The sequence below is a fragment of the Aethalodelphis obliquidens genome, unplaced genomic scaffold (assembly GCF_003676395.1).
Source record: "Aethalodelphis obliquidens isolate GAN/ISIS:26980383/991018 unplaced genomic scaffold, ASM367639v1 scaffold13, whole genome shotgun sequence".
Taxonomy (NCBI): Eukaryota; Metazoa; Chordata; class Mammalia; order Artiodactyla; family Delphinidae; genus Aethalodelphis; species Aethalodelphis obliquidens.
The window spans coordinates 31,885,461-31,901,516 of NW_020837957.1; the positions used below are offsets into that span (position 1 = coordinate 31,885,461).

Here is a 16,056-nt window from a genome sequence, read left to right on the forward strand (position 1 = left end):
ATTGGAAAAGCTTAGTATTTATGATAAAAAAGAAATGTTTATTTTTAACATTAGTCATATTTATAGTTATATGTAATACAGGCTTATATTTTGCATTTTTGTTTGATTTAGGTCCAGAAGTTTTGTGCTCTTGAGGATATAGCAGGATTGTTTTGTGCATGCATACCTGTATAAGATTTTACATTTTCCAGTGGGAGTTTCAAAGTAATATATCTATAAGATAGTTTGGCTGAAATACATCAATAGACATGTGGCTCAATTCTATGATAGCCTCTCAGCTATTTCCAGTATTCTTTTTAAGTATTTTTTTAAAAGATAGGTTTTTTGAATAAGTTCTTAGTCTCCCTTTTATTCACATTACTTACTTTTTTGTTGTTGTTGTTGTTATATATGGAGGGTAAGAAACTGTTCAAAGCAGTAAAATCTACCCGTCATAGCTACCACTGAAAACTGCATACCACATCTTTGTTTCTAAATGCCTAATCTTCTGTTTGTGTATCTTATTTAAATCTACCTTTGTCTGTCTCTCTAACTTCTTGTGCTGTAGTATCTCATTTTTATTCCATTATTAAAACATTAAATATTTATTATTAAACCATTAAATCAACTGTCTGTACTTATATTTGTCTTACCTTTTTTCTCCCTTTCACACTTTTACTTTCAGACTAATTATGGTCTATTCAATACTTCCTCCAGATCAAGATAGCTTGTATGGAACCAGGCCATTTTTAATTATTGTTTCATTGCATTCCATCCTTAGAATCTCATTTGGGGAGCAAAAATAGCTTCAGGTAGCAGAAAGGCTTTACTAGTAATAATAACATAATTGAAATGGTTTACCAAGTGCTGTTACCTCATTTTTTTCTGACTACTCCATTTATAAACAGAACAGGAATTTTTCCTGTGTTACAAGGGGATGCTAAGATTTAAAGAGGTAAATTACTTATAATGTACACTATCTGTAAAGTTGACATTTTTTTAGTCTACTTTTCTCCAGTGTGTTGCTACTCATTGGTTCCCAATTGCATGATCTAATCCTATTATGTTTCCCTTTTCAGCAATTAGAGTTCTTCTTTAAAAAAATAATTGTCTTTCCTAACATGCCCCAGCCCTCCAACTTTGGAGATATTTTATATTTAAAGAGTTACTGAAATCATTGTGGTATGAGGTTTGATCAATAGCAGACAATCTAGAAGCCGTGTTCTCGATGGCACTTTTCACAATTTCAAACAAATTTAAATATAGTGCACATTTTTCTTAATATGGAATATTTTCTTTGTCATTCCCTTCCGATCCAGAGGAAGAGTATTTGGTAAAGGACCAGTGAAATGGAATTTGATTCAGAATTATACTGCATTTGGGCTATACAATTCAGTGGTTAAAGTAGTTTATATATATCTTTCAGTATTTGATAGGTTTTCTTTTTTTTTTTTTTTTTTTTTTTTGTGTGTGGTACGCGGGCCTCTCACTGTTGTGGCCTCTCCCATTGCGCAGCGCAGGCTCAGCGGCCATGGCTCATGGGCCCAGCCACTCTGTGGCATGTGGGATCTTCCCAGACCGGGGCACGAACCCATGTCCCCTGCATCGGCAGGCGGACTCTTAACCACTGCGCCACCAGGGAAGCCCTAAACATATACTTTTGATGACTCCAGTCATTTTTCTTCATGCCTTTATCTGGACTGTGGACTGTACCTAGAGAATATCGCATAATCTAGCCAGTACTAATTTAAATTCTTCAGCATCAACTACAAATAGACTCTGCTTGCAAAATCTTACCACATTTCTTCGGTCTGTTCTCCCATTTTCCACAGTGACTATATCGGATAGAAATTTCTCTTTCCACCAAGTCTGTCTTCACTCTTTCTTACGACCTTGCCTGCTGCTTCTCAGAAAAAATAGAAACTATCAGATGGAAACTCCATCAGTATTTCTCACAAAATCTACTTATACCCACACATATCTGTCTCTTCTAAATAAAAGGCATAGATATTTCTAAGACCAGTAAACACCAGATACCATCCTGTTCTGCCTCATAAGAGCTTTTGCATTTTCATCCCCTCTTTCTCTTGTATTTTTCTCTTTGTTGGTTATTTCTCACCAGTGTTTCAAGTGTGCTTAAGTGTTCTCTCATTTTTTAAATGAATTTACCCTTAATTCTGTATTCCATATATCTGTCCATCTAACACCTTGTCTCTCCTCCCTTTCTTCATTTATAACTAGAATTCTTAAATAAGCTGTCTTTATTTGCTGTTTATACTTACTATCCTCTTCTTATTTCTCTACTTAGAGTAATTTGGTTTCAGCCCCTATTTATCCATATTTTTCTCCCTCGTGTCACCAGTGATCACTAGAGTAGCTAAATCTCAACAGAATTATTCAGTCCTTATCTTAACTAACCTTAGGTAACATTTGACATTGAACCTTTCTTTCCCTTTCTTAAAATCCTCTTTTCTCCTGGTCTCTGACACTTCTCACCTAGATATATCCCACCTCTCTGTCCCTTCCTTGTTATATCCCTCCCCTTCCACCACGGGGACCTCAGCTGTTACACACAGCTCAATTACACCTTTGTGATTCTGACTACTCACATCACTTTTTCTAGCTCAGACCTCTTCTAAGAGACCCAGATTAGGAACCCATGGACCATGGCGCACCTTCAAACTTAGCGTGTTCAATTAACTCCTGTCACCACCACCCCCCACCACCAAAAATACGAAAGCCTGTATTTTCTGTGTCAATAAAGGTCAAGGTACTATGAATCTAAGAAACAAGCCAGAAAACATTGAATCTTCCTTTATTCCTCTTCCTTTCAGCTTATCACCAAATAGTACTCATTCTAGACCCTAAATTTCTGTTGAATCTATCCTTTTGTCTCCAACTCTCTTGCCATCACCATAGTCTAAGCTAGTGTCATTCAAAGTGCTAGTCTTAGATGCTACAAGGCACTTGTGCAAAAATACAAATCAGCATACTTCTAGCTATAGTTTGTTTAGTGTCAGTGTTGATAATAAATTTGGACACAAAGTTCTCTTCATGCAGAGTGACTTGGGTTGCTAGTCCATGAACCACAGTTTGAGTAGCACTGATCTAAGCCATCATCTCTTAAATCTGTGTTTCATTGGTCTTCTGACAAAACTCACCACTTTGAGTTTTAAGAATGATCTCAAAGTCATATTTCTTCCTTTCTCAGTGCCCTTCAGTGACTGATTTTTGTCCTAAATATAAAATCCTCCTTCCTTAACATAGCTTATAAAAGTAAATCTTGCCTCTCCAGTATCATCTTCCACCTTTAACCATATTGGACTTCTTTAAATGCTTGCATATTCTATATATTCTCTGATCTCATGGGCTTACAACTTGCTGTTCTGTTTGCTAAAACTGTTCTCTCCATCTCTTATGCCCAACTCCTACCTCTCTTTCAAGTATCAGTTTAGAAGTCTCTTCTCAGAGAGGTTTTTCATAACCTTTCAACTAGATTGGATCCCTTCCTTTCTTAGTTCTCATCACTGCACATCAAACTTATAATTACTTGTTAAGTGTCTGTATTATCTGTTGGACTATAAGTTATATATGAGTGGGTATCATGTCTACTTTGTTCCCTGCTACATTTTTAGAACCTAGCACAGTGTATGGTGTATTACAGGTATTAGGGCTTTTTCAACCCATGTCACAACTTTCCCAGCATCTAGAGTGCTGTAGATCCTTCCGACCTTTCAACCATCCATGTACATCTAAGTGTATTATAAAATGAGTTGATTCTAAACTTTGTAATTCAGTTGCTGTATTTTTATGCTTGTTAAAACAGTAGAGATCGTATAAAATTTATAGGTAAGGAATAAGAATTTGGGAAGGGAATCTCAAGCCTGCTTCTCCACTTCTATAGTGATTGTTGTTCAAATGAATGAGAGAATGACAAAATATTGCTTACGCCCTGGGAATTCATTTAGCAGGCATAGTGTACCTTTAGGTTTGGGGGAAGAGAATTATAGTATTCTTTAAAGTATGGTCCAGAGCCCATTCTTATCAGACTGTGGTCCAGATACATTCTTATCATATAGATTGCTTACACAGAATGGGACTCTTAGGCCATTCTGAACTAACAGTTCTAATCTTTGGGGTTGGGAGCCCACTACTCTGTTTTGTTTTGAATGCCCTGGGAATCACTGCCATGTAAAGGCAGCTTGAGTGACAGAGCCAACCAAACTTTCCATATATTAGTTATGATCTTTGGCAATTATTTTCATTTAATTGGAATTCTTTCCCCCTAGCATTTTGCTTTATAAGAAAAGAGCAACTCGGAAAAAAACATTAACAGTGGAGTTTTATTAGTGAGGGTTGGAGGGGAAAAATGTAACTATCTCCTGAATTTGTCCTGAGGTTGGCTTTAAAAACCTCTTAAGTCAACAGAAAAGGTAATGTATATTGAGGGTTGACATTTAGGGTGGTAATCACAAGTCATTTTAACAATTATAATTGTCAAGTAAAAAGTAAATTGTTTTAAATGATCTTCACATTTATTAAAGAAAATGCCCTAATGCCTTTTTCAAAAATCTTGTTTATTGGCAAGCAGTGTATTGGGCAAAGATAATCACTTAACTGTGGCTTTCTATCTAGTTCAGTTTCTATATTTTCAAGAAATAGAAGTAATCTTTTTACCTTGACTTTTAAAAATTATTTGTTTTATATAACCCTGAAATTATAACACACATGGTAGAAAGTAGCTGTTTTTGTTTTTGTTATTAGAGACAGCTTTTCAGGTGTGTTATCTATCTCTATTAGGAATGTGTACAGTTGACACTGGACAGTGACACTGTGTCTTTTGGAAATCCTTTAATATGGTCACTCTGTTTTAATATGCAAGTGGATTGTTTCTCATTAATGATTCCTTCCAGGAGAGAGTGTATTTCATTAGTTTCATTGTTGGCTTTTCCTGTTTTTAATCCATATGCAGTGTTTATTGTGTTATTAACTATACATTGTGTATTTAACATCTTTACTGAGTTTATCATGTTTTTGCCATAAATCTTATACTTAGTATGAAAATACTTTTTCCTGATTGTTTTTGAGTACTCCAAACCTTCCCTTTGCATAGACACATTTGAGAGGCCTTTCTGCAAATTAACTTGAGCTTTTACTGTCAGAAATCTTTGCTCTAGCAAGATCACTGCAATCCCGATTGCTGAACACAGACTGACTTTTGTGCTGCCATTATTTCCTGGAATTTTGCAAACACACGAGCTTGAAGTGAGCTTGCATATCTAGTTTACTCATTTGTAGTCATCTTCCCTCAGCCAGCTATTGAAAGTGCATGGATTTCTATTCTTGTGTATCCTCAGCTCTTGTTCCTCTTGTATGTTGCTAACAGGTGATTTTAATTTACATATTGTTTCCTGATTTCTCTAGCTTTTGTATCTTAGGTATACTTGTGTATCTTCCATCTACATAAAGATACTATTTTTTAATTAAAGGAAGAATGTCAAAGGCTTCTAGAGGGCTTTCTAGCAGTTAGCATATTCATGGTAGATATTTGGCAGTCAACCTCATTGAAGGAACTCAGCCCCAAAGAAACTCTGCTTATTGTGAAGTTAGTGTTTTTGTGTCAGTAATTGCTTTTTGCATTAATTTAGATAATATGACCCAGAGCCAGGTCTTTTCTTACAAGATATCAGATTTTTTTGTATGATGTTATTGAAATAGTCACCTAAGAGTGAATTTTGCTACTCATCTTTTGACGTTCATATATTGGGGAGAGAGATAGATTCTATTACTTGGCTCAACATTTCCCCTATAGGAATGAGTAAAAGAAGACCTATTTTCAATGCTTTGTTTGTCTTTACAGAAGAGTATTGAATTAATACTTATATTACTCTGGCTGAGAGAGTTGATACTTGGTTTTCATTCTCATATGATGATAGGTACATTGCCTAATTCAAATATAATTCAAATCCTGATGTGTATGTAGTCCCTTTAAGTGAGTTTTCATCAGTAATTATTGAAATTGGTGAACTTGGGTTGAATTGTGTTTTTAGGTTAGTTTTTAGCTTGGTAAATGTATTCACATAAATCTTACCTTTTTTTGAATTTTATTTTATTTAGTTTTTTATACAGCAGGTTCTTATTATCTGTTTTATACATATTAGTGTATACATGTCAATCCCAATCTCCCAATTCATCCCACCACCACCACCACCCCCAACACTTTCCCTCTTGGATAAATCTTAATTTTGTATATTAAAGGAACGGGTTTTCTTTTTTTAGAGTGGGAATATTTTAATTATAAGCTTTATATACATAAGGAGCTATTATAGAGGTTTACTTTTTCCATAACAGGGCACTCTTGATTATATTTTAGTCTGTTTCAGTTACTTTCCTTCTTCAACAGTGTGACAATTAAAATAGTCATACTGAGGTAATACAAAAATTCTCTTTCAAACACCAAATGTGAAAAATATGTTGGTCTACTATTAATATAGTTCTGGTTTTACACACTTAATAGATCTTGGTCTGCATAGATATCAGGCTTGATCTATTTATGTATTGTTATCAGAAGAATTGTTTTCATTTTTGAGGTGAATTATAGAGCTAAACATGTTCTTCATTTCTGGACTGTTACTTTATATAGTAAATGTTTATTCTTCTAATGAAAAATTAACAGTGTGTTCCCCTGTTCTCTAGTTCGTTCCAGGTTTCTATCCAGCTGGAGTAGCATTGGTGATTATATAGGAACAGAAAAAAACATAATAATCATAACAGCAGCACAGTCCTTTTATAATTCATATATTTTACATATGTGTTAAATATATATCTGTGCTTTTACGTATGTGATCTTTTATCTAATCCTCATAATAACCCTGCAAGGAAACATGGCAGCCATTGTCATATCTGTTTTCCAGGTTCAGAAAGATTCTGAGATTCAGAAAGGTTAAATAACTTGTTCAAGATGACCTTTCAACTCTAGAGGTGTACTCCTTCTATTCCAGAACTTTCCTGGGATGACATTTAATTTGCTTATTCAGCAAGTTATTCTGATTCAGGTTGAACAACCTAGGTTAAGGAAGATAATATTGGGTTGGCCAAAATGTTTGTTGGGGTTTTCCTTAAGATGTTATGGAAAACCCAAATGAACTTATTGGCCAACCCAAGAGTTTTTGCTCATTTCATGGTAGTTGCTATTATGCATCATAGTGATATTTAGTTGTCTTGAGGCACCTCATTTAACGTGGCATCAAACAGAAGTTACCTTATACCTATACCAATTTTTATAAGTGTTACCATACAGCAAAAGATATGTGTATAATAAAATTAACTTTAAAGTATTGTGCAGACTATTATGGTACTACTTTGGCAGCACTGACTATATTTGTGACCCTTGTTAATTTTTTTAAATTAAAATATTTGCAGATTTTTAAAATTAAAAGTATTAGCACATATGTTTAACTGGTTACATTTTAGATTTAGATAACACTTTTCTATTTAAAGAAGGTAGTATTTGTGGAAACCAGTATATATTGGTTGGAATAGTAAAGAACAGGGTATGGAATTTGATCTCTTTCCTGGTGACTTATGTGCAGTTTTTCATCGTTGAGTTTCATTGTCAAAGTCATACTTTTTCTAATTTTTATTTCTTAAGATTGCTGATACATTTTGTTCACTTTTACAGGCCCTAGATGGTCAGAATATTTATAATGCTTGCTGTACCCTAAGGATTGATTTTTCCAAACTTGTGAATTTGAATGTAAAATACAACAATGATAAAAGTAGGGATTATACTCGACCTGATCTTCCATCTGGGGATGGACAACCTGCATTGGACCCAGCTATTGCTGCAGCATTTGCCAAGGAGACATCTCTCTTAGGTATGATTTTTATTGTCTGTACCACTTTTCTCCCATTTTGCCAAATGGGAAAGTGCCTGTTAAACTCCAGTAAGTATAATGAATCTCCCATTTTCGAATTTAAGAAATTATGTTAGGTTTCTCCCCGCATCAGGTAAGAAAGCATATGTATGCTGTTGGAAGAAAACCCTAAGTTCATAAGTATAATGAAAATTATATGTTATATTCTTTTTCACCACTCTCATCTTCTCTCCCAGAATAGAAGAGGAAAAGCTCTAATGAAGAAATACTGTTGAGTTCTTAATAAAATATTTACACTTTAAATTGAAGTCATGCTGTCTAGGGCCCCTTGTGCATATTCTTTAGGGCCAATCTAATTGTTTCAATTTAGCACTGCACAGACAATGAAAAGTTAACAGATGCAGCATATAATGGGAGTAGGTGTATAGAATTTTTTCAAAGCATATTATATTCTCTCTTTTAAACAATTTTAACTAGAAAGAATTTTATATAAAATTTATTTTGGTATTTATCAGTATTTGCATTTTGTCTTAATCATTGTATTTCACCTCATTCTACAATGGATTTGACCCACCTAATCAAAAACAAAACAAAACAAAAATTTGCAACTAATAGTTGACAGAGTCAAGATGAAGAAAAAATAAAGGAAAATGTTATTTTGTAAGTAAAATAAGTGATTTATAATTTAAGATGAAATTTTACAGTTTTATTTGATGTATTCAGGAAATTCTTGGTTTCTGAAGTTTGTAAGATTATCATTAAATGAGTTGTTTCTATACATATGGAACCCAAGATTGATGAGTCACAAACTAGTTCTTACAGTTTATGTTTATCAATTAAAAAAGAAAAAGCATTATAATGAAGTAATTTTTGGAAATAGATATTTACTTACTGTGAATATATAGCATGTGTTATCCATTTATAAATATGTAATATAAGTGATACATCTATGAACTGAGACACACTAATGCACAAGAGAAGCATTTGATATGTGAAATTAATTCTGGTAATTTTAGACAAAACTGACCCTTTATTCTAGTTGTCTAATACATCTAGCACAAGTCATAGCAGTTTATCATGACCATAATAGATTCTTTAGGTTGGTAACATTCTTTCTTGAGAGAATCTCTATCACTGTGTGGGGCTAATTTAAGGCTTTATTCCCTCAACTTGGCTTGTAAGTAGATAATATTGACTATGGTGTACCATTTTTTAAAGTCAAGAGTGAGACAGTAATGAGTGATACATGGCCTTTGCTTGTAATTGTTACTGTGAATTCTTAAATTTTTTTAACTGATAGAAATTATTTTATAGAAAAGACAAAAATCAGCATTTACTGAATAGTTTCTATGTCATAGGCATTCTGCAAGTCACTTAGCAGATACATTATTTAATCCTTAAAATAACCAAAGTAGAAGATGACAACAAGATTTTTTATAGTAGTTTCTAAGAAGTTTAAAATATTACATGCAACTCATTAAAGAAACAAGGGTAAAATACCAAGAAACTTCAGCTAGCGTCAAACATATGACCGTAGTAATCACTTTCTTGGACCCTAAGAGCTATGTGTGTTTGCTCATTTGGGTGTAGTTAGATGAGTTTGTATGTGTTTTTGATTCTGGGTGGAGTCATGGTTAGAGGGAATTCATCATCGTTTTCCTTGTAATCTCATGGCTTTGATGGAATTTTTTTAAAGTAATAATAAGTCTCATAAAAGATTATAAAGTTACACCATAACTAACTTCTGTCTTATTCAGTGCTTTTATCATTTTTCAAGTGTTCTACATTTTTGCATTAAAAGATTATGAGTAAAGTTGCTCAGTTCTTAGTAAATAAATTTGGTGTCTTCTTCCAGCTCTGTCTTGAATATTTTAATATAATATGCTGGCATACCTCGTTTCATTGTGCTTCACAGATACTGTTTTGTTTTTGTTTTTAAAAAACAAATTGAAGGTTTGTGGCAACCCTGCATTGTCAGATGATGGTTAGCATTTTTTAGCAATAAAGTATTTTGTAATTAAGGTATATACATTTTTTTTAGACATAATGATGTTTACACACTTCATAGACTACAGTATACTGTAAACATAGCTTTTGTATGCACAGGAAAACGATAAAATTTGTGTGACTCACTTTATTGCAATACTTGCTTTATTGTGGTGGTCTGGAACTAAAGCTGCAATATCTCCAAGGTATGTCTGTATTTTTGTTTCTGTGCTCTGCCTGATAAGAACAAGGAAAATATTTTGTGGTGAAACTATGTGAATTCACCTTCCTTTACTAAATGACTTCATCATTTACCTGTTTTAATGGTTTTACATCTTACAACTGGGTTTTTTTATTTTAAATGTCTGCAGATAGTTTTTGAAAATGGGTGAGTTATAAGTTTTAAAAATCAAATAATGGAATTTATAGTTTATGAGATAACTTATATTTTGATTTTTTTCTTATTTTCTATGTAAATACATATTTGTACAAAATTAAAATCACACTATTTTATTTGAATTATTCTACGAATTTTTTTGAAAATTGATAATTATAATAGCTTCATAACATTCTAGTGGATATATAATACTTTTGGAAGTATGTTGGACATTTAGTCTACTTTCATACTTTTCATCAGTATAAATGGTGCTGTGACAAACACCTGTACATAACTTTTTTGTCTCTTACTTACTTAGACTAGATTCCTGGAACTAGAATCATTGGGTCAAAGAAAATGTTAAAGCCTTCTGAATCTTGTTGCAGATTTCTTTCTAGAATGGTGATATTTAAACTAACATGAATTGTATATGAGGCTGGCTATTGTACTTTTTCCTCTACCAGCTTATTATAATTGTTACTATTTTATGAACTAGTTTATAATTTTTCATTGCTTATTAGGTACTTACTAGTCTCTGAATTGGTTGTCTGGATTCTTTCTATTAGGATGTACAAAACATAAAATGTATATTAAGGATATTATGTTCATATTTGGTATGAACTAAGCATTCAACTTTATACTTACATTTTAGACTGGCTAGTTACGGAAAAATATTTTAAAATAATTCATCACAATCCAAACCTTTCCATTTACAGGACATTAAGGTAACTTTTTTTTACCCCCCACACCTTTGGTGGGTACCGTTATCTTTATGAGGAACCACTTACTGTTTTGCTTTTTAAAGTAGTCATCAAACACTCTTAATAGTGACATACACTGTTATGTTAGTGAGGTCATGCCTTCTGGAATGGTGACTAAATTTTTTTCTCTGTTTATTTGCTTCTAGTGATATTTAGTAAGTCAGGTGACTTCAGAGTACAACAAACTAATATTGATAGGATCCATTTCCTGCTTGAGTCTTCCTCAAACAGTACTTGTGCAAAATGAAATAATTGCTCGGTATCCTTTTATTTCAAAGATTCTGTAAGAACACAGATACTAGGTGATAATTCTTTTCTGCTAAATATTTAGGGGGATTCACTTTACTTTGTATGATTTTTATATTATATCTAAGCACTTGACTAATTAATTTGGAATCAGTATTATAAATTTTAATTGGTTTATTTTACACAGTAATTTTTTAAGACTAGCATTCTCGGCTTCATTTTTTTAGTGCTAGGGACCACAGTGTCTCCAAAAATATAATTTATTCAAGAATGGAGACTGAGGGCTTTTTAATTAGTTAGAAATCTGACATTTAAATACATAATCACAAACTTGGCAGACTATTAGTTATTCACGTATTCTACATCAGAGAACAAGGTGATCAAAAATCCTTGAGATTATAAATTGAGATGTCATTATAATGATCATTTTATCATGTTTAAGAAGTGTAGTTAATTTATTAAGGGGTGGTCACTTTTAGAAAAACTGCTAGAAGTAATTAATTTTTCATGATCATGTTGTCTACATTTTTAAAATTAATGCAGATAATATGTACAAAGAATACTTACTTTAGAGCCTTCTGTGTATTTTGAGTTAATAAGTAGCAGCCGTTCTCATCATACGGTTTTAACAGAAAAGCAAAGCAAACTTTGTATAGGATATCTTTTGAGGTGAAAATAGTTGATAATTGAGAACAGATATAACAACCATTTATTCATAAGGGTAAATATGTAGTTCTTATAGATCAGTTTTTCTCAAACTTTCCTGCACATCAGAATTACCAGGTCTTACCCTAGACTGAGAATCCCTAATGATTAGTGGGTTTCTAATTTTTTAAGATTCCAGGATTCCAAGATGTAGTGGGAGTTGAGAATTACTACTATAGAGGAAAGTTTGTAATTTTTTAGGTGCTTTATTTTAGTTTTTTAGCAAAATTATTAGTGTTCTCATAAAAACATACTTTATACCTATTGAGCCAGTATTCTAATACTTTTCTTTCTTCAAGCCATGTAAATCTGTCTTGGTATCGGTACAATTCCAGTGTTTAGCTGTTAAATTGAATTTGGTTTTCTTTTCTATGTGTTTATGATGCATAAAATTAACAAGTAAACTTGTTTTTAAAATATTTTTTAAAACTTACTTTAAACTTAATATTTTAAAATTTATTTTTAAATGACTTCTGAAAGCTTTTGTTTTTGTTACTTTTGAATGAGTTATTTACATGGTGGTTTTTTTTTAAGTTTTTATTATCAAAGACTTCAGTTATCATATCCATTATCTCAATTCACTAGTTCCCACACTTGTTTTATCTGTTCATTTTTTCTGTTGTATTTTGAGGCAAATCCTTAACATCAAGTCATCTCAAACATTACCATAATTTCTCTAAAGTAATGACATTTTCTTACCAAGCATACCTGATCAAAATTGATTAAAACCTGATTATCATACCTATCAAAATTGATGATGATTTCTTAATGTTGCTGAATACCCAGTCAATCTTGCATTTCCCCAGTTGTCTCAAAAAATGTTTTTTAAGCATTGATTTGTTCAGAATAGGATCTTCTCAGGGGCCACACATGGCATTTGGTAGTTATGTTTCCTGAATGTCTATTACTCTGTTAAAGTCCTCTCCCTCTGCCCCAACCCTCAATTCCATTGACTTATTGTGGAAACCTAGTTATATTCTTTAAGAAAATGCCACAATCTGGATTGGTCTGGCTATTTATTTCCTTATAGTGTCATCTTTTTTTTTTTTTTTAAGATCACGTGTTCTTGTGTATTCATATTTATTTATTCATTTTTAAAAAATATTTATTTGGCTGTGTCGAGTATTAGTTGCGGCCTGCGGGCTCTAAGTTCCCTGACCAGGGATCAAACCCAGGCCCCCTGCATTGGGAGCACAGAGTCTTAACCACTTTGTGTCTTTAAAATGTCTCTTTTAAAGAGGAAGTTGCAAGAGCTGGGATAGAATTGTTCATTTTAAAACTTGGATAACATTTTTACTTGTGAATCATGAATTAACTTGAAGCAATAAGCTTTAAAGAATTTATTTAACTCCAAGTACATTTTATATAATATTTGAATTAATATGTTTTAAATCTGAAAATTTTTTTGTCTTCTCAGCAAAGGAAATAGTTGGTGGTAATTGTATACTTCATACTTGGGAGGTATAATGGGCCATAAACATTAGGAGAAATACATTATTACATCAGTTCATATTTACTTATTTACCCGCCTTCTCAAATGGAATAAGCTTATAACTGTAGGACTAAAATGTTATTCATAGGCTGCTTTTTAACTATCCAGGGTACACATTTTCATTCAGAGTTCTTAATGGTTGATTTTATAGTCCTAAACTGATTTGTTATGGTCATCCATTCTATTGTTCTCAGCTATAGCTTTAAGAAATTTCTTTTATTAATCCTACGTTTACCTCCTCCTTTTCCATGATACCCTGTCACACATTTGAAAACCTTATATTTATCCTGGTGTTCATATTTTTAAAGCTAAACAGCTAAACAACAGAAATTGATTTATCCTGGTGTTCATATTTTTAAAGCTAAACAGCTAAACAACAGATATTGATTCAGTGGTAATCAACTTCAGCCTTTGGATGTAGAAGACAGATTTAAATTAAATCATATTGTAGATTTAATCTTGAAAAATTTTTAAGAGTTGACAGTTATGTATGTGGTATGGCTAAGACAAAGTAAAGCCTTCTAAAGTATATTACTGCTACCTCTGCAATTAGTAGAAGAAACACTATGCATTTGTGACCATAGTATAAAATGTGCCTCTATCTGAAGGAGGTAAAAGTTATGCAGGAAGTTTTCAGTCTCTAAAGATGGAAAGCAGTAGATACATACAGGAAATTTTAGTGTTTTTTTTTTTTTCTGAGTTCCTCCTAACTTCATATTTCTCTTCCTTTTAATTTCTATATTTTTTCTTTTTCCTGTTGATTTTAATTTAAAAATGGTATTCTGTCTCTGAATCTACCTCTCCTTTTTGCCCCACTTTCTGAATTTTTCTTACCCGCCTTAATTGCTGTGAGCTTTTCACATTCCTAGAAGGATTCTACCTCACCTCAGTGGCATCCTGCTTTATTCATTAATTGCATTTTTCAGCAGTCATTTTAGCACTGTGCTGGGTACTGTAGGGGCTCAGAAAAATTACAAGGTTTCTGTGCTTGTAATCTTGTTTATACTCTGGTGGAGGCAGCATACGCCTGAATATCTCTAATGTGAGGCAAACTGAAATTTATAATAGAGTTTAATGTAGTATTAGAGCATAATGAAGTGAGTAATTTATCATCCAAAGGAGAAAGTGGAAGGGCTTTATGGGCCAAAGGCATTTGATTTGGATAAGAATAAAGGATTTAAAAAACACAGCATGAGAAATGTGATGAAGAATATATCATGCATGTTTAGGAAGTGACAAGTATTCAGTTGTGAATGAGGCATAGGGTAATTGGGAAAACATGAAAGGCAGTGATGTCAGAAAGAACTAGTTTGAGAGAAGATCTTAGAACTGATGCTATCCCAAGGAGTATACTGGAGACTGTTAGTCTAAGTAAGGTAAAATTGTGAATCTAAACTAGGGACAGAAATGAGAATGGAAAGAAAGAAACATGGGAAAAATTAAATGTAAAAGTAATAGGACTTGGCACCTTACAATATGATGACTCATGAAGAATTAAACTTGTGGAGGAGTCCACCTAGACAGTAGGAAATTCAGCCTAGGACTTAGGCAAGAGTTCTGTGGGGTTGAGAATTTGAAAGGCCAGAGGAATGTTGTTTTGGTTTAGAGAGATCAGATTTGTAGTTGCCAGACACAGGGCTTGGGGGTGGGGAGAAATTGGATAAAGGTGGTCAACAGGTACAAACTTCCAGTTATAAGATAAATAAGTACTAGGGATGTAATGTAACATGGTACATATAACGAACACTGCTCTATGTTATATAAGAAGGTTGTTAGGAGAGTAAATCCTAAGAGTTCTCATCACAAGGAGAAAAAATTTGTTTCCTATTTCTTTAATGTTGTATCTGTATGAGATGATGGATGTTCACTAAACTTATTGTGATAATCATCTCATGGTGTATGTAAGTCAAATCATTATGCTGTACACCTTAAATTTATACAGTGCTGTATGTCCATTATATCTCAGTAAAACTGAAAGAAAAAAAAAACTTTGGTTTAAGATTCTCAGGTATAAGAGAGCAAGAGGGCTAAAGACTTGAAATTGAAACTTTAAGCACTACACATTTATGTTGTGGGAAAGTAAAGAAGTAAGGGATTGAGGGATGAAATAAATAGGGTTAAATTAGAAGTGCCTATTCAGTTTAGTAGTTACCATAAAGTTTATTCTTATTCGTAAGAATGGGTATAAATCAAATTATAATGGATTAGGAATGTAAATTTGATAAAGTACTTACTATTCTTTGAATAAGTGCTGTAGGAAGGAAGGAGAAATGGGATGGTAGTTGAGGAGCAAATCAGGGCCCAAGAGGAAATGTTTACAGTAAAGGAGTATGCATAATCATTAAGAGTATGTGGTCCAAATCCAGACATCCTCAGTTCAAAAGCTGGCTCAACTTCACTGTCTCAGCTTTCACATTTGTCATGGATATAATGATAGTAATCCCCATGTTTTAAGGCTAGTGTGAGGATTAAATGTTTTAATACATACAGAGAACTTTTCACAGTGTCTGGCATAGAATGAATGCTAATTTCATATTAGCTAGTATTTGTTTTGAAGGCTAGCTTAAGTCCTAGAATTGATTGTAGTAGATTGGATCAAGAATATAGTGGAAATGTTGGGGCCTACGAAATATA

At 32.9% G+C, this 16,056-nt stretch overlaps 1 protein-coding gene across 5 annotated transcripts in view; it reads left to right on the forward strand.

Annotated features, from left to right (window-relative positions):
• Positions 1–16,056, forward strand: part of PTBP2 (polypyrimidine tract binding protein 2) — an 83,890-nt gene that overhangs the window by 47,740 nt on the left and 20,094 nt on the right. For all 5 annotated transcript variants that reach the window (XM_027114431.1, XM_027114427.1, XM_027114428.1 and 2 more), the window contains exon 8: positions 7,661–7,856. In XM_027114431.1, the coding sequence (XP_026970232.1) occupies positions 7,661–7,856 (196 nt within the window). The remainder of the gene's footprint in view (positions 1–7,660; positions 7,857–16,056) is intronic.